The sequence below is a fragment of the Nipponia nippon genome, unplaced genomic scaffold, assembly GCF_047370975.1.
Source record: "Nipponia nippon isolate SJK-2023a ecotype South Korea unplaced genomic scaffold, ASM4737097v1 scaffold_5, whole genome shotgun sequence".
Classification (NCBI taxonomy): Eukaryota; Metazoa; Chordata; class Aves; order Pelecaniformes; family Threskiornithidae; genus Nipponia; species Nipponia nippon.
In genome coordinates, this window is record NW_028262369.1 from 18,671,975 (window position 1) to 18,692,353 (window position 20,379).

The following is a 20,379-nucleotide window of genomic DNA, read 5'->3' on the forward strand; positions in this document are numbered from 1 at the left end:
CCTGTGCGATGCAGAGGGTCAGAGCTGACTATGGCAATGGTCCCCTCGAGCCCTATTGTCTGAGAGTCTGTAGTCCAGCAGAGCTTTTAGCATCTCATAATCACCACATTTTGACATTTGACAGCCTGCTGCATGCTGCCAGGGTGTCTGACTCAGAGGAGCATACACCAGCCAATTCTGCCTGTGTTGGTCCCTCCTTCTGCTTAGACAATTGCATAGGAAAACAGCTTATCTTGTTCAAGACAGCACAAACAAGTGTGCATTGCTGCTGCGCGGGTGTCAGGATAATTGAACACCACGGCGTAATGATGTTTTGTGCTTGCCTGGCAGTCCAGCACCATTTGCAAGGTAGAAGGACTTCTACACGCTGCTGCTTCTCCTGTTATCCAGGCCACTGCTGTCTCAGGTGATGCCCTCTTCACTCAAAAATCAGAGCTGCCTCTTCCCGTTCCCTGTAGTGCCACGTACCACAAGTTCACTGCAATGCCGTTGGTCGCATTTGACCCTCTTGTCTTAAAGCACTGATCCAAGCTCCCAGCAGCAGCAGTGGGAGCAGTAACGACAGCCCCAGGTCAGCCTCCCCAGAGCCTCATCCCCGCTCAGAATATGGAAAGGATGCTTTGGGAGAACCTGTTGTGAACTGAGACCTTGCTGGCAAAGGGAGCATCAGAGCTGGTCTAGCCCTTTCGAGCTTTACCATGGTATAAAATGAAGGTCGAGATAAAGGGAGAAGGCAGAGAGCTCCGTTCTCCCATCCTCACAGAGCAGGACAGCAGTAAATACAGAGCCAGCACGAAGGACAAACACTGCTCGAGCACTGAGCGATGAGTCCATGGACCCTGTTGCTGCTTGATGTCTTTGAGCACAGAATTTAGCAAGACACAGGAGGGACTGGACAGGTCTGTGCATGTTAACCATATCTAGAGTTGCCACTAACTACAGAGACTGGGAAGCAATATTAAAAGCTTCTGCTTCAGGACTTCATCAAATCTTCAGTGTTAGGAATCAGGAGGAAAGGAGCATGAGCAGAGTAATCCCATAGCTGGTTGAGAGATTCTCGGTCCTTCCTCGGGGACTCCCATTACTGACTGGTATCAGAGACAGGCGACCTGGCAGGAAAACTCCCAGCCACCACCCAGGCTGCAGCACCTCTAGTCATTGGGGGCTGGCAGCTCTGGTACTCTGGAGGTGCTCTGGGTGTTAGCACAGGACAGCAAGCAGCAGGGTAAAACGTGGTCTGCAGCTAGCTTGTGATGGAATCCGTTAAAAAGGAAATGCATACAAATTACTAGTTATAACTGATGATAAAATAACTATTTTGTGGAGCAAGGAACAGAAGAGTAACACATTGATTTGGGTAATTAATGCTTCAATAGAAACCTGTTCGGGGAGCGCCCTGGGCAAAGTCACTGGATTGGAAGCACCTTTATTCCCCTGGTCTCAGTTCTTTGCCTCACTCCTCCACATGTTCTCTGAGGCCAACTGCACAGCCCCAGGACAGCCACAGGTGCTGGCTCCTGCAGCTTGGCTGCCACTCCTCCTCACAGGGTCCCGTTCTTCTTCTGGAAGCTCTTCAGGGCAGGGATTGTGGCTCTGTCTGTGTGCAGTGCTCATCCCAACAGGGCTGGAAACTGCCAAAGTAGTTTCCAGTGCCAGATGCTGCCCCAAGGACTGGAGCCTGGCAAGACCAATGTAGCACCACACCTGAGTCATGCTCACTGGAGGAGCAGGTTGCAACATGCAGATGACTGCAATGGCTAAACATCAGCCAGCACAGCCAGCACAGCCAGGAGCGGTGTTGCCTCCTGGCATCTGGGTGGATGACAAATGATGCAGCAGCAGGAGGGAGATGGCAACGCTGCAAGCACCCTGCCAGGATAGGGCTAGATCGGACGTCGGGGGGAGAACCACAGACAGCAATATCACTGTGCTGCTCGTGCCTCTCCAGGCAAGTAGTGAGTGCAGCAGAAGGTGGTGATGGTGGGGAGTGATTGAGCCCCTGCAGCTGAGTGTGTTCAGAGAAAAACACTTGATCCAAAGAGAGATCCTGGTAGCAGGGAAATGGAGTCATTGTTCAGAGGTCCTTGCTGGCCTGCTCTTCAGTGTCATTTCTCTAAACAGCTTTTATAAGATAGTTTAGCTTGCTGCATTGGCTGCTGGCATGGGCTCAGTGCTGGGTCCTGCCAGCGAGTTGCACCTGCAAGGCTGGGCCCAGGGTGTCTGGTGCTGCTATGGGGAATGGACACCCCGTGATTGTGGCCCTCGCCCTTGCTGGAGGTGGATCGCTCCCCCTCGTCCACCGCCGGCAATCAGCACCCGGTCTGCGAGAGCAGCCGCACAGAGCGGTGCTGCCTATGGCAGCCCTCAGCAGCTGCCAGCCCTCCTCCCTTTCAGCACGCCAGCTCTCCTCCTTCCTTTCACTGCTCTGTCACATTAAGACCAAGACCTAATTTCCGTGCAGAAGTTTTAGCGTTTCAGTTCCAAGTTTGTTAAGCAATATTTAAAAAAATAAAAAAAATGAAACAGGAAATTTTACACAGCCACACTTGTATTTTGTGGGCAACACAGAAATGACTGGTGCGCTGCAAGCTCGCTGTGCATGCAAAGGCAGCGCCTGCCAAAGCCAGTGAGCGGGACTCTGCAGCTGGGAGATTTCTGCAGCGGGTCACATCCTGAAATTGAGGGTTATCTTTGGCCAGTCGCTCTCAGAGATGTGCTGCTGAGTGAATGCAATTTCCATGGGAATACAAACAGCGGTCAGAATCATGCAGAGACTGAGAAGTCGGGTGAGCCCTGGTGCCGCTCTGGGAGTTTGGCAGGATACCCTTACAGGGTTGGTTGCCAGCCACTGCTCCCTGCAGCCGGTGGTGCCTGTGCCCAGCTAGCTGCTGCCCCCAGCCGGGGTGGCAAGCTGGAGCATGGGTGCCACATGGTGCTGGGGAGGGGAAGCCCCGCTCTGGCCATCAGGGCTCGTGTCCATCATACACTTTCGGAGAGCAGCAGGGAGCACTTCTGCTCCAGTCTTCCTCAGGGCAAGTGCTGCCTGCCCATGTGCTCAACCTCCCGGTCTCATTTTCTGTGCGCTTTCCTTGCACCACTCCTTTAAACAACCTCATGCTCAGCTGAAGGCCACCCTATTTGTACAGCAGTGGGCATCTGAGGACTCAATCCCTGATCACGCTGTGGGCCTTGCTGTGATGTGGATAGCCATAAAAGATGCTTCCTTCCTACAGGGCTGTTAAATCAGGGTGCCACATCCCCCCCCAGGAAAGCCAGTCTGTAATTCTGCAGCATCTGCAGTCCCCAAGTGCTTGCATCCCTCTTAATTTGTTCAGGCTTTTCTTAAGATAAAATACCTCAAGATGCATCATTCTGACTAATCCTTGCTCCTTGCACATCACTGCTACTTAGACAGCTGACGTAAGGCAGAGTCAAAGCACCAAAGTGCTCTGGGCAGCAGACAGGACTGCAGACACCCTACCGCTTCAGGAAGGCAGCTCTCGTGGGACATGATGCTGGAGGGATGAGTAACTTGGCAGGACATGGCCACCAGTGTGCTGGCCCTGAAATGGGTCAGCTGGAGTCCTGCAGCCCTGCTCCCCTACAAACCCCCATTGTCAGGACTCAACTAGAGATCTTTCAACAGGACAGATGCTGACTGCAGGTGAGGGGGAGCCATAGGACCCTGCTGTCCTCTTCACCCAAAAATGCTGAAGGCATGAGCAGCCCTGTGGCAGCACCAAACCCCGCTTCGCTCTTGCCTTGACAGGAGACCTGGCACCTCCTCCAGCAGCACCTTGGCAAAACAAGCCCCGTTGGATGGATTACACCAGCAATATATACACAAATTACGGGGAGGTTTAAAGCAAGCCTGCATTTAGCAGTCACAAATATGAGGCAACACTGACAGGCAAATTTAGCTGGGCCTTGCCTGACAAGCCACTTCTGCTTGCAGTCTTCAGCTGCGTAATTCCTGAAATGGCTGTTTCCCGGGGCTCAGCGGTTTGACGTCAGCATCGCTGCGGTCGCCGGTGCCCAAGGTGCTCTTACAGAACCATTTTCAGCCTATTCACATTGTTTCCTCACCATATGTTTGTACTAAAAATAGTTGTGTTATGAAGGGATAATCCTGCAAGACCCTGAGCATCTCTGTCCTCCGTATCTGCTGCAGGAGACTTGGCCAGTGCCGCAAGTGCTTCCCGGGAGCAGCAACACCACTCCTCCTCTACCTCCCAGGCAGCAGCACCGTCAGGCACCGTGTCTTCAGGGCAAATTAGCCAACAAGAGGTTAAACAAACTACGCCTCGTGTGGGTGTGCCTAGGCACGAGTATTTGAAAGACTTAAGATAAAAATATTGTTAAAACACACTTATGAAGCAGTCAAAACCATGCCTGTAAAACCTTTGAACAGGTACGCTGTGGGTATGGAAAGCCTTGTGCGGGAGCACTCTGGCAGACACGGCTCCACGGCCTCCTGCGTTGTCTCACCTCGCCCAGTCCATGCAGAGGGCACTGGGAAGGGCATCAGGGGCTAGTGGTTCTCCCTCTGTGCTGCACGGGTCAGCGGCTGCATGGGTCCCTGCCGGCGGGTGAGGTGGGGCATTTCATGGCTTTCGGGACCCAGCCGGTTTCCCACCTGGGCATCTCTACTGCAGATGACACAGCAGGTGCTGGAGAGGAACCCAGCAGGGCAGGGGGTACGGTGGCAGGGTGGGGGCTGCCCACGGCCACGGTGCAGGCAGGAGTGGGAGGTGGGTAGTGCTCATAGCACTGCCCTCCGGCCTCTCCAGCACCCGGCAGCTGAGGAGGTGTGAAAGAGGCTGTAATGCTCTTCATTTAATACCTTCTGGTTTGCTATGATAATCTTTAACTGGGGGCAGCTGGGACAAGCATTTACCTCTTCATTTTCTTAGATATAAATGCTATCTCACTGCAGTTTCATTTTACAATATGGTAATATGCTATCCAGGAAAGTCTTGCTACATGCTAATTTATCCAGTAGGCAAATTCCTTTTGGCTAATAAAAGTGCTTGCACAGGAAGCTCAAAACCCAGCAGCAATTAATTATTGACAGAGCATGTGAATTAGAGATAAAAGAAAAGTCATTCTTTCTCACACACAAGATAGTAAATAAATTTAATTATTGTACTAGAAGCAAGGGATCTTATTCTGTATTAAGTTTTATTAGCTGAGACATTTAAAAGCATGTCATCATAACAAAAAGGTCTTGTGTAATCCTAACTGCACCACTCTGGTACAAGGCTCTGAAGTGAATAGGCTTAATTGAGCAAATGGAAGCAGATGGCTTGCTGAACAGACAGGTATTGTACAGGTTTATTGTCAATTAACTTTTGTCTACATATGCCTATGGCGAATTGACTGTATAATGTGTTACCAAGGTTAATTTAACACTTCAGGTGCCCGCCATGTCCAGGGTCCAAGAAGAAACAAGGCCAGAAGTGCTTTGGTCCCCAGGGCCCGCAGGTGTGCAGCATCTCTCCTCCTGAACGTCCCACTAACATCTGCAGGGAGCAGGAGGGACACTGAGGTGTCCGCCCATGCCTGGCCCCTTGCTAACCACCCCTCCTCTGCTTCTGCACAGGAATGTGATGCCCAAGACGCTGGACGGCCAGATTACCATGGAGAAGACCCCCAGCTACTTCGTGACCAACGAGGCCCCTAGGCGCATTCATTGTATGGCCAAGGACACGAAGCTGATTGTGGTGGTGAGGAACCCGGTCACCCGGGCCATCTCGGACTACACGCAGACGCTCTCCAAGAAGCCAGAGATCCCCACCTTTGAGGTGCTGGCCTTCAAGAACCGGACCCTGGGGTTGATTGATGCCTCCTGGAGTGCGATCCGCATCGGGATCTACGCCCTGCACTTGGAGAACTGGCTCCAGTACTTCCCCCTCTCCCAAATCCTTTTTGTCAGTGGTGAGAGGCTCATCACTGACCCGGCCGGGGAAATGGCCAAGGTCCAGGACTTCTTGGGCCTCAAGAGGATTGTGACAGAGAAACATTTTTATTTTAATAAAACCAAGGGGTTCCCCTGTCTAAAGAAGCCAGAGGACAGCAGTGCTCCCCGGTGCTTGGGCAAGTCCAAGGGTCGAACTCACCCCAAAATAGACCCAGATGTCATTCACAGACTGCGGAAGTTTTACAAACCCTTCAATGTCATGTTTTACCAAATGACGGGCCAAGATTTCCAGTGGGAGCAGGAAGAAAGTGATAAGTAGAACCATGAAATCAGGAAAAAAGCTCTTTTCTTTTGAGATGTGAATCATTGTTAGAGACCCAAAACTCACTTGGGGCTAGAGGCTCAGCCTTGCGAGCGCAAGACTCTTGCGCTGTCAGGGTTGTAGCCAAAGCCGCCCCATGTTTCCAGCTCTGAAACCTTAGTGGCATGTCACCTTGGGTTGCCCTTGGGCTCTCTCCCCGTGATGCTGAGGGATGAGGCGGCAGGTGGGAGGAGGAGAGGGCTCCTCGGGGTGATGGGATGCTTTGTGTCGACATTTTGCTGCTGGTGTCCCCCTTGCAGCCAGGCAGGCAGGACCAGCATCTCCTGCCACAGCTAGCTGAGTGGGAAGGTGGCTCACAAAACCCAGCAGCACTGGGACAAACCCATAGATTTCATTTCTCCTGCCCTGGCTTTTAGTTTTGCCCAAACAGCAGCATCAGATCTGGTAAATTCAGGACATGTGCATTCACATGCACACTGGTATTTGTGTGTGGAAGGAATAAAGCCAGTTATGCTGCAAAGGAACTATATGTACAGAAAGGTCATTTGCACCAGACGTTTCAATTACTTGTTGCACTAAAACTAGTATTTACCAAGTGCCACAAAACACCTGGGCCAGATTCTCCTCTGACAGATGGGTGTAACACCACTGTTGGAAGAGAGTTGTTCCTGCTTTACTGGGATGCTCAGTGAGATCAGAACTGGGGCCTCCCCGGGCCCCCCGCTCCTCCTGGAAGCCATACCGAAGACCGTTCCCAGGCACCCGCTTGGAGTGAGCCAGGGTCTTGCTGCCCAGCCAGGCTGCCGAGGCGCAGTGCAGAGCCGCCCATGCCTGTGCAGTGCCGCCCGGCAAGGCCGTCCTGTTCCCTGCTCCATGGGTTGGAGCTGGGCGTTCCTGGTGGGAGCTGAGGGGGTGACTGCAGGGCAGGGGCGTGGGGGACAGCCCTTCATTTGCACCTTGAAAATGAGATCTCTGCTCCTTGCTGTTGACAGCCAGGTTTGCAAAATGGGGAAGCAGCCTTCATCTTTACTTCAGAATTACAAAAAAGCAATTAATTCCCAGGGTGAGCACTGCTCTGTGCAAAAAATATGTGCTTGCTAGTGGAAATGACCAAGTCAACCAAATTTGCAAATCCTCGTAGAAACTGTAGAATAAACCCATATACCAACTGGATCCTCCAGCAATGTGATGACAGCTGCATGCTGGAACCAGTGGAGAACAGGACAGCAGCACTTTGACACAGCTGCACTGTTTCTATCTCTATTACTGAGAGAAAAACAGTAAGAGAGGGAACAAAAGGAAAAACGCAGAGCTACCGCTGCTGAAATGGTCCCTTTGCATGGGTGATTGCTAAGGGCATTCAAATATTGCTGGCTGCCTCCTTTGGTTTAATGAGTGGTGAGGATGCCTCCTGAGTGGAGCGCAGCTGTGTGTGAGTCCCCGGTCCCCTTTCTGGTGCCGGCTCCCTGGCTGTTGGAAGGCAGCAGAGATGCAGTGTAGAATCGCTGTGGGAGGACCAAGACTCAGTTTTGATTAAGGTGGCAAGAAATCCCTACTGATGCAGCTAACCAAATGAAATCGCTGTCACGTTGGGTAACAAGCTGAACCTGCTTTGGGTTTCATGGCCTGTCCTGCGGTTCATTACACCATGAAGTGGTGGTGGTGCCTTGGATTGGATGAAAAAAGAGCTGAAGCCATTTGGAAAATTTACACCATGGGCCATGCTGGAGGGGCACCGCAAGGTCCCTGCTAACATCATGTCAGTTCCTATTAGCCTGATTAGATTTAAAAACAGCTCCTGACATAACGCAGTTTTTCACAGACCCACAAATCCCAAAATTATTACATGAAAATTGGAAGTATGTAATAGGAATAATTTTACAGTGTTTCCCACATTATTAAAATGTCAGATCAGCTCCTACGTGAAAACTGTTGTTACACAATTTGGTGCAAACTGCTTGATGGATTCAGCTGGAGGATGAGGGGCTCATCAAGGCCCAGTGTCCAGGCTCCTCACCAAAGAGATATTCAGAAATTTTTCCCTGTTCCCAGCGTGCTGCAGCCCCAACGCCATGGTGGGCTGGCCCTGACGGTGCTGAGTGGAGCCTGCCAGTGGAGATGGTGGGACCAGTGGCCCTGGTGCCTGCCAGAGGGGCTTGGCTGTGGGGGAACACGGTCCAGCTCATGGCGTCACCGGGACCGGGCAGGTTGGCAGCTGTGCCTGACTGCAGTTGTTATGGCCATCAGCATGGCACCGTGCATCGCCTCCATGGCCAAAGCTTGGACTCTCTCAGCCCCCATCGACAGCTTAAACAGGAGCAGTTTTTCTCCAAGCAAGGTCTCCTTGAGCTTGAAAGAGCCCCTGAGGGCATCCCCACCCAGCAGGCTTCCCTGCACACTCCAGCCTTCGTCTGGTCTGGTCTGAGTGCTGCCCCATGTCTCCCTGGGCAGCTCAGGCAACCTTCTCCCAGGAAGAGCCTCTGGTCCCCAGCTGCCATCAAGCCACCATCACTCTTCTCATCGTGCCCACCACTGGAGGGACAGGAGATCCAAAAACACGTCTTTGTCTGAGAATTACAACCCAATGAAGAACCCTGTTGGGGAAGTCATGGCGTGTGGCTGGGCCAGGCAGAAGCATCCATTCTGCACTGGGACGAAGCACAGTCGTGCCTGGGGCTCAGTCCTGCAGCTGGAACAAGGCCCTGGAGCAGGGCTCCCAGAGAAGGGCTCCCCGAGGAGGGCTCCCAGAGGAGGGCTCCCAGAGCAGGGCGCAGCCGGGCCTGGCCCCCTGGCCCCCCCAGGAGGGGCCACCCGATGGTTTACAGAAGTACGTCTGGCCACGGGAGGTGCTGGGCCTGCCTGTGCCTCGCCCACCAGCCCTGAACTCTCACTCCCATTCTTTCTGCCATATATTCAGAGGTTTATTTTTTGTATTGGCTGTAATCTCCAGCTTGGGAGGAGCCGCCACGCACCTGGCATGGAGAGGCAGCCACGCTCCTCCACCCCTGAGCGGCTGCCCTGCGGACACCAACACCCCAGCATGGTGGGACAGGACCCCCTGCCTCCCTGCGCACCGCCACAGTGCCACTGGGCCCTTCGCAGTGCTGGAAGGGAGCAGGGACGTGCCAGCCGCCCTGGGGACGGGCTGGGGGCACGGGCAGCACGGGGGGGATATAATCTTTTCTGTTTTTCTGAAATGTACCCTGTGTCTGCTGTGCTAATGCAGGGGCTTGACAGGGGAATTATTTTCTATCTGGCCAGAGAGTGGCCTGCCAAACAAGAGGGAGTCAGGTTAATAACACTTTTTTTTTAAACTATTCAAATGTCAGCATTAGAATACACAGGAAATTGAATTTTGTATTTGATTTCAATTAGCAAAACATAAATTATATTTAATTTTATACACAGACTGGGTGATTCATTGTTCTGGAAAAGCTGGTACTTCATGGTTCAGAGACTGGAAATGGAGTTAGTCTTTTCTGAAACCAAACTGCTGTGCTGTCGCCTACTCCCAAATGCGTCTCTGTCTGTCCGTGTCACTCTGTACCTGAACAATATGAAAATCCTGAACTGAACACTTGAACCCACAGCACTAAACAATAAAACATTGTAGCAGCCGCATTTCTCTGCTCCATTTCTCCCAGCACCCCCCAGCAGCACCAACACCCTGCGAGCAGCAGACCTGTGGTGGGTGCTGGCCGTGACCCACCATCAGCCAGTCCACCCTAAGCGGCCGCCCCGACCTGCTCCATGGGATGCGGTCCCAGTGGTGCCAAAAGGGCCGGGGGAAGGCGCATGCCGCAGCCAGGACCAGGACCAGGACCAGACCAGGACCAGGATCAGGACTGCCCGGGCCAGCACTCAACCTGCAGGGTCCCAGGCATGGAGGGGTTTCCAGCCTGATGAGCAGTGTCCCCAGAGATGTCCTGCATGGGATCAGGTCAGGGACCCATGGAGAGTACAACCACTGCTCTCCTCTGCAGGCAGGGACCATCCACCGGCCCCCCAGACCCAGCACTGGGGACAGTAGGATTGTCCTTGTGGTGGGGGACAGCAGGCTTGTCCCAGCAGTGGGGGACAGCAGGACGTGTCCCTGCAGTGGGGCACAGATTTCCTCACTGGCCTCACAGCTTGGGGTGCATCGCCCAAGGTCACAAAGAACAAATCCCCAAGCAATGCCTGGGATGTTTCACTTGCTGCTGATTAAGGATAAATCAGTGCGTAATAAAAGGAGTGAGAGGGCTGGCTGCCAGGCAAAGAAATTAGGGGGAAAATTTTTCTATCTTATTTTGTGCCCACAATTTCCTGCTAGTTTGAAAAAAGCTATTTCACAGCAAAGCCCTATTGTGTCATCTGATAAAAACCACTGAAAAACTTTTATCAACAAAATTAGGAAGTAGTGAACTATAAAATTGCTAATTATTTTCTAGTAAATTTACTTTTAAATAACTTTAGACACCAATTACAAGCACCATTAAGCACCATTAACACTGGGTATATTTACCAAACAAGGATGGAATACTTATTATTCAAATCAAGATCATTTTGGTGTAGATTTTGCTGTTTGGAAAGTAGTCCCCTCTTACCAGATGTTTAAAAAGTCAGAAGATCAATTACACCTCAAATATAGTCAGATTCCTAATATTTGAATTGTGGCATGATATAATGCAACCCTTAAAAGAAACACCTGTGTGAGCAGGGGCTGTAGTCCTGAGAAGCTGCCCTGGCAGTGCTTGCACCTCGGCATGAGGCCAGGGCCAATGTGCTCCTCTCTTGCAAGCCCTGAGAAAGGAAGTCCTGCATTTAGCTGATCCAGCCGTCTCTTGCAATGTCTCCTTCCCCTGCTCCATGCAGGGCTTCACCATCCTTTGCACACCCCTTCATGTTGGGCCAGCGAGTGTCACTCCTCCCAGCAATCCACTGCCGTTTTGCCTCTCCAGTGCCATAGCCAGGTGCCTTTCCTCTTCCTCCAGGGATTTGCTCCCCAGAAGACCCACACAGCTCTGCAAAGCATTTGCCTGCTCCCTCCGCCTTTAGGAGTGTGTGCTGCAAACACAGTGCTGCAGGCTGCCCTGGTGCCAGCATCTCAACACCCCCGGTCCTGGTGCCGGACACACTCCGCGCTGGGCTGAACGGCGGTGCGCGCCTCTTAATTGGACGTTGCCAGGCGGCTGTCAGAAAGCTGGCTGCAAAGCTGTTACCTGCTCCCACTTCCCTGCTGTTATCTTTGACATCCTCATTATTTATTAACTGCCCTGTACCCAACAGGCTGCCACTGATGCGGAGATACTCTTACTATGCAGGTTCAATATTCCACCTGCCTTCCAAGGTCACATCCTCCAGGATGCCTTGCAAACCAGATTGAAGAGGTACCAGCAAAGATGCAACATGTTCTGTATATGCCGATGCCAGGTTTCAAACAGAGCCCTTTGAATAAGGATGACATGCTAGATGGTGATATAAGACCCTGTTGCTTACTGCTTTTCCCTATCCTGTGTGTAGCACTGAGCTTTCTGCACTTACATCAGCAAATACAGGAAACCAGAGCATCAGGCAAGAGCTCCAGCCATCAGCTTTCACATACTGGAACAAAGAGTTTTTCTCTGACACCCGAGCCTTGGAGGAGAGCAACACAGGGATTATTTAGCTGCCCAGGTTGCAAACCCACAATGACCTGTTATAGCTTTGTCAGCATGAATAAACTCCTTTTTCCAGCCCCTTGCCCTCTGCCACTGCCTCCTTGGCACGGCGCCGGGTGCCTGTGACCCCCGTGCAGTGCAGTGCAGTGGCTTTTGCGCCCTGTGCCAACAAGCTGCGACGTCCCAGTTGTTCCAGGCAGAAGCATCAAAACAAACCGATGCTCTCACCTCCCCAGCTTTCATGGTGCCTTTTGCTCACGTTTTTTTTGGTTTTGCTGACCTCAGAAACTATCCCTCTGTGAGTCACTTGCCGGAAAAAAAAAAACCAAAACTGATTAGAAAATTCTTGATGCCTTTTAAGAAGCTCTTCCGACTTCAGGTAAAAGACTTGGAATCAGAAGAAATAATTTGAGAGTCACTTCAGTATTACTTTACACCACCAACAGGGATATTTTGGAAATTTTTAGGTGTAACACAAGGTCTAATAATAGCCCAATAGATACAAGCACTTGCCCATATATACCCAATGCAAGGACAGAGGCTGCCAGATCAGAAGGTTTCTCCATGCAAGGATTTACCTACAGATTAACAGAAATTTCTGCTCTAACCTAGTGATGCTCTAGGATGGCAGAGGAGAAAGACATTGGGGCTTTGCAGAATAATGCAGAGAGCTCCCCATACTGCCAGCGTCCAGCCCCATGGCTGCTCGGGGTGGGGTAGGACACATCTCACCTGTGTCAGAGAGGATCTGCCAGGCAGCCCAGCAAAGGAACTCGGTGGGATCCAGCACCCTCAGAGGACCAGGGCCGGGGCTTTGCCCTGTGCCAGGCTGGCAGCCGTGGCAGTGGGGGCAGCAGGGGCTGTGCACAGCTAAGAGACCTCAGCCACTGTGAAGACAACATTTATTTGCTGCTAACTCACTGTGCTGCAGGACAAGCTGTGAAGCCTGTGCTTGACTCCTGTGTTGGCAAAGGAAGGCTGGTTTGTTGGCTCATGGTTAGGGTGGACATTGCCTCAGTGCAGCTGAGGAGCCCCTTGGATGGAGGTGGGCATCCCCCATCCCCCAGCAGCTGTGCAGGGAAGGAAAGGGCCCACAGCCGCTGGATCCTCTCCCCTCTCCCCATCCTCAGAGGCAGGATGGAGGGCCCTCCTGCAGACCCCTCCTGCACTTTGCTGTGGGGTGGGCTGCCTGGGATGGGGGCTGCCCCACTGCCCCTGCTGCCCCGCTGCCCCCTGTGCTGTACCTGGGCACGGGGCCGGGAGGGAGGGTGCACTGCATGCGCAGTCTCCGAGGAAATCGGAGTTGAGAGGAACCAGGATTGTTTCCACAATACATTTTGTGACTAAAGTCATTATGTGCAGAGAGATGTACGGGTAGCTGAAGGACAGAATTAATATAGTAAGTAATCCTCTCCCTTCAGCAATATCTTTCTGCATGAAATAATGATTTAATGTCTAACTTTTTCTAGCATACGCATTTCCTCATAACAAACACTTATATGATATGCAGCTATTTATGTTTCAAGGCAAAAACTGTGGAGTGTAATGGACTCTACTCTGACTATCTGCCCATGAAGAAATTTCACTGTATCATGGGAAATGAGGAAAAACATTTTATTTGGAGACAATTTCTTTCTATTTAAGCCATTCTTATCTTTCTCCCTTGTTCTGTGTTGGAAGGGATATCTGCATGACTCTCAGTTGCCTCTCTTGCACATGGGGTGTTTGTGCTCTCCAGGACCCCCTGCCCAGCTGAGAGCCCCTACCTGCTCTCACAGCTTACAAACGGCCCTGTCTGGTGGGTTTCCTCATGCCTCCAAAGTGGTGGTGGGTGGCACGTGGTATCAACTCCAAGAAACAGTTACAGAAGCTTCTGTATTGAGGTAGTGCACCCGTTTGGACCTTACAGTTGTCAAGAAGGGTAATTAATCCTGTAACCTTAAGTAGCAGACAGCACTATAGCCTGTGTTTGAGCATGGGACACAGCCCCAGGGTGGCCCCTGCCCCAGAGGTGCTGGCACCGTGGTGGCAGAGCACATCATGGCCCTGTGAAGGGGCAGCCGCTCTCCGGCCAGTCGACCCCAGCGGCACCAGCCCTGCTTGGTGCCAGCAACTCCACCCATCCTTCCCATGCCTGGCTGCATTTACCCAGAGCCAGCCGAGCCCCACAGCATGAAGCCAGCCTGCAGCCATCCCCAATGAGCCAGTCCAAGGGATAGGGTACTGCTTTCCGAGGCTGCAGTGCCCAGTCCAGGCAGCCTTGGCTGCTCTGGATCCCCAGTTAGAAGGCTCTCAGCTCTGCTACTCCCTTTTCCTTCCACGAGACTAATATCCAGAGCAGTGGAGGACAGAGGTCTGTCCTGTACAGAGTCTTGCCTCCAAGGTGTTGCTCTCCATACTCTCTAAGGGAGATCCTATAAACGTCAACACCACACAGAAGAAATGAGCTTTTCCCTAGTAGTGACACACTGCTTAAAAGCACTGATCCAGATAACGCGAGAGATGTCTGTGTAATGAAGGCAAACGACACATCTGGCATTTTTCCACCCAACTGACAGAGATAAACAGTTATAAATATTCCCCATTAATAGTGTAAGCATCCTTCAAAGCTTGTCTTGAGAGTCTGTGGGGCCAGCGTGCAGCAAGCGCGCTGGTGCACCGGCTGGGCGCCTGAGCGGCAGGTACAACAGAGCCGCCAGGCTTGCAGCCCCTCATTAGCAGAGGCAAAACGAAGCACAGCAGTGCCAGCGGGAGACACTTCCCAGGAGGAGACAAGGCGTTACGAAGCCATAAGCGCACTGGGTGCTCCCCCCATCAGCCCAGACCCTGGCAGGTTGGCTGGTGCTCTGGTGTCCTTCCCTGGGGACTGACATCCTTCCCTCTCCCCAGGGGCCCTGCACAGCACCCAGCCTTGCCCAGCAGCTGGACTCAGCTGGGGTTCAGCCCCAGTTTAACAAGGGAAAGCTAATGGATGATTTTTGCCTTTACCTTCAAAAGCTACCCACAGAATAAGTTGCAGTTAATGAAAGGAGTGAGGAATACGCAGGTCACCGAGGGTGACCGCACTCCTCTCTTGAAGAATTTTGTCTGAGCAGAATAAGAAGCTGAGAGCGAGTCCTCTGACAAATTCAGCTTTTTTCAGGGAATCTTTCCATTCACATGACAATTCCCTGGACATCAGTCCCTCTGAGTAATATTTTTAAGTTTTTCACCATGTCTGTGACCTGCGGCTTTTAGTTTCACTGGCCAGAGCCCAGCCGTGTTTCCTCTCTTACGGGAATTTCCTGCTCATGGAAGCAATGTTTATGGCCTTGTCTCTGGCAGAGACAGGCTGTTCCCAGCAGAAACCATACCATGCGTGCAGACCCAACAAGTTGGGGCTCTGCTGTGTGTGGGCACTGCCACCCTCTGTGTATGACCATCGCACAAAGCAGCCATTGCCTTCTGTATCCAGGCCACACTGCCATCATTTCCCTCCTCAGTGACGAAGGGAAGGGCGGGTGGTCCATGACCATGCAGCACATCCCAGTCACGCTATGGGAGATGGCGAAAGGATTCTCCCCTCCTCCGTGACAGCTCACTACTGCAGCTGCAGGGCTCCTGGGTCCCACGCAGTTGGGTGCTCTGCTCTCACCATGTCCTGGGGCAGCAGCGCCCATGTCCCCAGCATCCCACACTACTGGGCAGGTCTGGCACTAGATGGCACCCTGATACGTCCTTCTCTGAGGATGAGCAGGGCACCCAACCTCCAGTGCAGAGCACGGAGGGAAAGCAGGGGTCAGCATCTTCCCTGTGCTTGGACCCCAACCCCAGGGCTGACCCAGAGCACGGCCCAGTCCAAGGCAGCCCATCCCACCCTGGGGCTGCTGCGGAGACCTTTCCAGCCAGACCATGCATGGACAGGCCCTGCAGGAGGGCAGATGCAGAAGCTGAGAAAGCACCAGAGGCTGCGCTGCCTCCAGCTCCCCCTGCTCAGCAGGCTGTGAGCCAGGGGATGAAACTCAGGATGGGGGTCAGACTTCAGCCTGGCTCCAAGCTGGAGGGCTGGATGACATGCCTGCATAGGAAATCTCTCCCCCGGTTCAGTGCTGTGGTAGAGGATGGAGAAGTGCTCTGTTTCCTCAGTGTTCCCAGTTTACCTGGGAAGAAGTGTCTCATCACAGTTAATTCCTGCTAATTTAATCTAATTTCTCAGCACTATGACCGTCTGTTCCACATTGTCCCATGGCTTCGAAAGCACTTGTGGGCAATGGGCATTGCTGGAGTAACACGACTACAAGGCCCGGCAGATGAAGATGAGCCACTCTCAGCAGATGATCTTGAAGGAGTTCAAGCAATTTATGATGTTTTGCCCAAGCACCAATGATTTTGGCTGCCCTTTGTGGGCTGACCTGTTTGTCTAGCAAAGGTTTACTGTCCAGAAGGTTGCTTTGCCTTAAAAGCCCACTGCATCTCCTGAGCCAACTGCGGCAATTTCTTAATCCTAAACACTGGCACCAAAACAGCCTCTGCCTAGTGTGCAAAGACAGTTCATTAGTGACTATGCAAAAAGGCTCCCTTTATCTGGGCTGCAATTTGGCCACTTTCCAGTTCACACAATCTGTCAGAGTTCACAGAAGAGGAGGTCCTGCTGAGAGGGGCTTTGCAGTTTCTGGAGAGCTACAGCTCCTGAGCTGAAGTGCATACACAACAGCAAATACTCAGCTCATCCATTTAGTTGGGGGCCATCTCTACAGGGTAAGATAGAAAAATAGTTTAACTAACACTTTCTTCTAGCAAGATTTAATAATAAAATCGTAAGTCTGGTGTTTTCCTTCCAGGTATGACAACTTATGTAGCAAAGTAGATTTGTTAGATTTACAATATGAGAATTACTCTAAGAAAGGAAAAAAAACCACCACCAAAACCCAAGCCCATGTTCCCAGAGACATACATTAGAAATACTCTAACGCCCTGAGAACTGTGAATTTTATCCCCATTCTATTAGGGAAAATGTCTTTTCATGCAACTCAGAGAGGGAATGGCATATGCCACTGGCTTGTCCATCTGTCTTGCTCTGTTTGCAGCAGCAGAGCTCTCAAACCAGAAAGTCAGCCTTTGGTCCTGTCAAAAATTGCAGCATCCACTTTATTATTTTAAACACAGAAAACAAGAGCTACACAGCAATATGAGCTGGAGTCATAACCGTGACACACACAGGTCAGGCATTCCCAAAGGTGCTAGGTGCAAACCAGCGCACAGCACCAGAGAAGAAGAGACAGACTTGGTGTTGACACGAACCCTGCAGCAGAGGAGAATCTTCCTCCCATGACGTGGAGCCAACAAGCTGAACTTCACCTTCTTGGAGGGCGTTATACATAGAGATGCAGCCTACCCATTAAAGCCTGTGCTTTGCAAGAACACAGGCATTTTTAGGACGTTCCTGTGTGCCCATGCACCTCGTGTGCTGCATAGCCAGTTTGGGAACCGCAGCTTTCCATCACTCCTCTGTGCAGAGTTGAACCATTGGCCTCAATCAGGTGGAATGCCCTTTTTCAGGTGGGAAAGGTTTTTTGCATTTTGAATATATAAGCAAAGAGCCAAGCCAAATAATAGACTCGCAGCCCTGTGCTCATGCTGGCCTAGTGATCTCTGCAGGAGCATAGGGCTTCTGGAGATTTAAATGTGTGTGCTCATGCAGAGGATATCTTAGGAGCCGTGCACTGCCTGCTACCGTTCCTCCTCTACCCAACTGCGTCTTTCTTTCCTTAGCTCCTTCAGTTCCTGGCCTGATTGCAGCTGTCAAATCGTTTCTGCTAAACCCTTTTTCTCCCTGCTTTTGAAGCAGTCTCTTCTAGCCACTCTTCCCAGCTGTGCTCAGGTGATAGCAAATGCTCCTGCTGTGGGGCTTTACTGTTTTGTGTTCTGGAGAGCACCCGCAGCCCCGTCAGTCATTTTGGTAGTGCTCTCGGGTGATATTTGCAGTTCCCTTTGGATTCCCTTGGCAAGCGCTGGACAGTCTGGGTCCAGACAGACCTGTGTGCACTGGAGGTGTCAGCCCATACCCCAGCAGAGAAGGAGCAGGAGAAGGAGCCGCACAGCTGGAAGGCAGCAAAGAGAAGCGGTGCCCCGGGATGGTGCTTGCACGTTGCTGCATTTGAGGGTGCTCCCACTATTAATGAAGACACACAATGTTATCATCTCCTCTCTTGCACTGAGGGCTGCTTTATCCCTGCTAAATCACAGAGCAGCCCAAACAGACATGATTCGGGGCTGGGTTTCAGTTTAGATGTGAGTGTACTTTACCACTGGCACGTACTCTAAGAGAAGCAGGTTGCGGACTCGCTTTTAAAGCTTCCTGAAGAAGAACAGCTCTGTCACCCCTGTGAGTGTGCTGACAGTGCTGTGCATATGGCTGCTGCCCTGATGAGATACGGAGCGGATGGAACTGGTGCTCACAGCCCGTGGTGCCTGGCTATGCCGTTTGCACTATGGGTTTCTTAGGGGCTACAAATAAAATGCTGTTGGCACATTTCAGCATCACCAGGCACACACCTGCTGCTGGAGCCTTCCCAGTGCCACTGAGGACTACTGTGCTCTCTGTGGGCACAGCTGCTCGGATTTAGCCCACACAGCACCTACAGCTTCTCTGGTATTCACCTTCTTGTTCAGTGTTTAATAAGCTTGTGTAACTTTTTGTTAAGCGGCAAGGAAATGTTTTCCAGGGGAAGCTAATTCCAGCACATCCTCCTTGTATAGGTTTGATGTTATGGAACAGTGAGTCTGTTGAATTAATTAGCATACAGCACTTCACTTACTCATCTAATCTGCATATTTTGCTCCGAGGATGAGGGAAGCCTCCAGGTGCTGGTAGGATGCTCGTGCGGACGCGGCTCCAGTCCCAAGGCAGGTGGGCACGCACAGGCATGGCAGAATGCCATCGGCTGCCCCACACCATGGGCTTGCTGGTGGCCTGGGGCTCCTGCCTGACCCTGCTCTCCAGCCAAATCACGATAAGTGGGACCTGCACGAGGCAGCACTACCTCCTGCCAGAATTTGCATTCATTCCCTCCCCATCCTGTGCCCAAAGCAGGCACTGCCCCAGCAAGTGGGCCATGCCAGCCCGTGCCCACTCCACTCCGGACCTCCACGAGGGAGGATAAGCAGAGCTGCCCCGCAGCTCCCTCCTAGGGTGTGCACATGGAAAGACAGACACACACTTCTAGGATCCAGGCGTTTTTTCATCTTGGCACGAAATTCTTCCAGAGATGATTATTTGAAAGATGAGTCACCAAATACAATAGCAAAGACACATCCTTGACTTACTGGCAGAGAAGAGAGATGTGACCAGCATTAAGTCTCCATGCAATGTCTCCATCACACAGTGTCTGGCGTTTATTCTAAACAGCTCTCAGTCTTGAGCAGAATTGTTTTTTCACAGCAGAAATCCAGCTACTTTTCCATAAGAAATGTTCCTTAATGAAAGGAAAGACAGACTGTGTGCACGGATGTAAAAATCATTATAGTGTAGCTCTGTGCTCTATACAGCTGCTGCCTTTTAAAGCCTGTTTGGACGAACACACATGCACACGTGGAGATGCACATTAGCATCTCTGCATTGAGGTTATGCTCTGAAATGGGGCATAAATTCCAGCTGCCTTCAGGAAGCAGGAGGGTTACTTCTTATGTTTCTTGAATTTTCTCTCTCATTCTGCCTATTTCTCTGCATACGCTTTTATAGACATGTTTAAATGTGGGCTCTGTGCCTCCTCTGTGGGAACTGTCACCCATGGCCATGGTTGCGCTGTGCTGAGGGTTTGCAGGATGGGTTGGTCCAAGCGAGGGCAGCCCAAGCAGAGAAACCTCCCTGGCTGGAGCGGCTGATGGGAACTGGGAACAGGGGAGGCACAGCAGTGGGGCGGAGGGAAGGGAGTGAGGCGTGAGTGCTGCCCCAAGCAGAGCTCGGAGCTGGCTGGGAACAGACACCTGACTGTGCCCCTGAGTGCCCTGGAGGCCCCCAGAGAGAGGGGACGTTGCTGGAACAGCCAGCCTTGCCCAGCAGAAAGCCACGCAGTCTCGTCCTTAACATCCCCACATTCCCTCTGCACCTTGTCCAGAGTTGGGGCTGACCGAAGGGCTCTGCCCTTAGACCTGTGAGCCAGGGCAGCAAATCCCAGAGCTGAGCCCCTGCCTCTGCCAAGCACCTGCCTGCGAGCGGACCCTGAGACGCTCGCGAAGCAGCCCCTGCCTGGACTCCTGTAGCCGCAGGGCCTGGGCGGGCAGTGCCCGGGACAGAAGCCCCCTGCCTCTTTGCTGGGAGCAGGCTGGGGCAAGGACGGGCACTCCCTGTGGGTGGAGGTCTGGTTTCTGCGCTGCCCCTGTGCCATGAAGACAGAGGCTGTTTTGTAGCCTATTCCAATTCAACAGTGTGTTCTGACCTTGATGATGTTGGTTTAACTAGGATATGAAATGCAAATATAGCCTAAGCTCAACAATTCTGGCACCCAGCAGGGAGATTG

General features: G+C 52.0%; 1 protein-coding gene across 1 annotated transcript in view; it reads left to right on the forward strand.

Annotated features, from left to right (window-relative positions):
- HS3ST4 (heparan sulfate-glucosamine 3-sulfotransferase 4) overlaps positions 1 to 9,824 on the forward strand; it is a 68,381-nt gene extending 58,557 nt beyond the window's left edge. Inside the window, exon 2 of the mRNA XM_087734037.1 lies at positions 5,603 to 9,824. Coding sequence (XP_087590163.1) covers positions 5,603 to 6,239 — 637 coding nt within the window. The 3' untranslated portion in view covers positions 6,240 to 9,824. The remainder of the gene's footprint in view (positions 1 to 5,602) is intronic.
- The last annotated feature ends 10,555 nt before the right edge of the window (positions 9,825 to 20,379 follow it).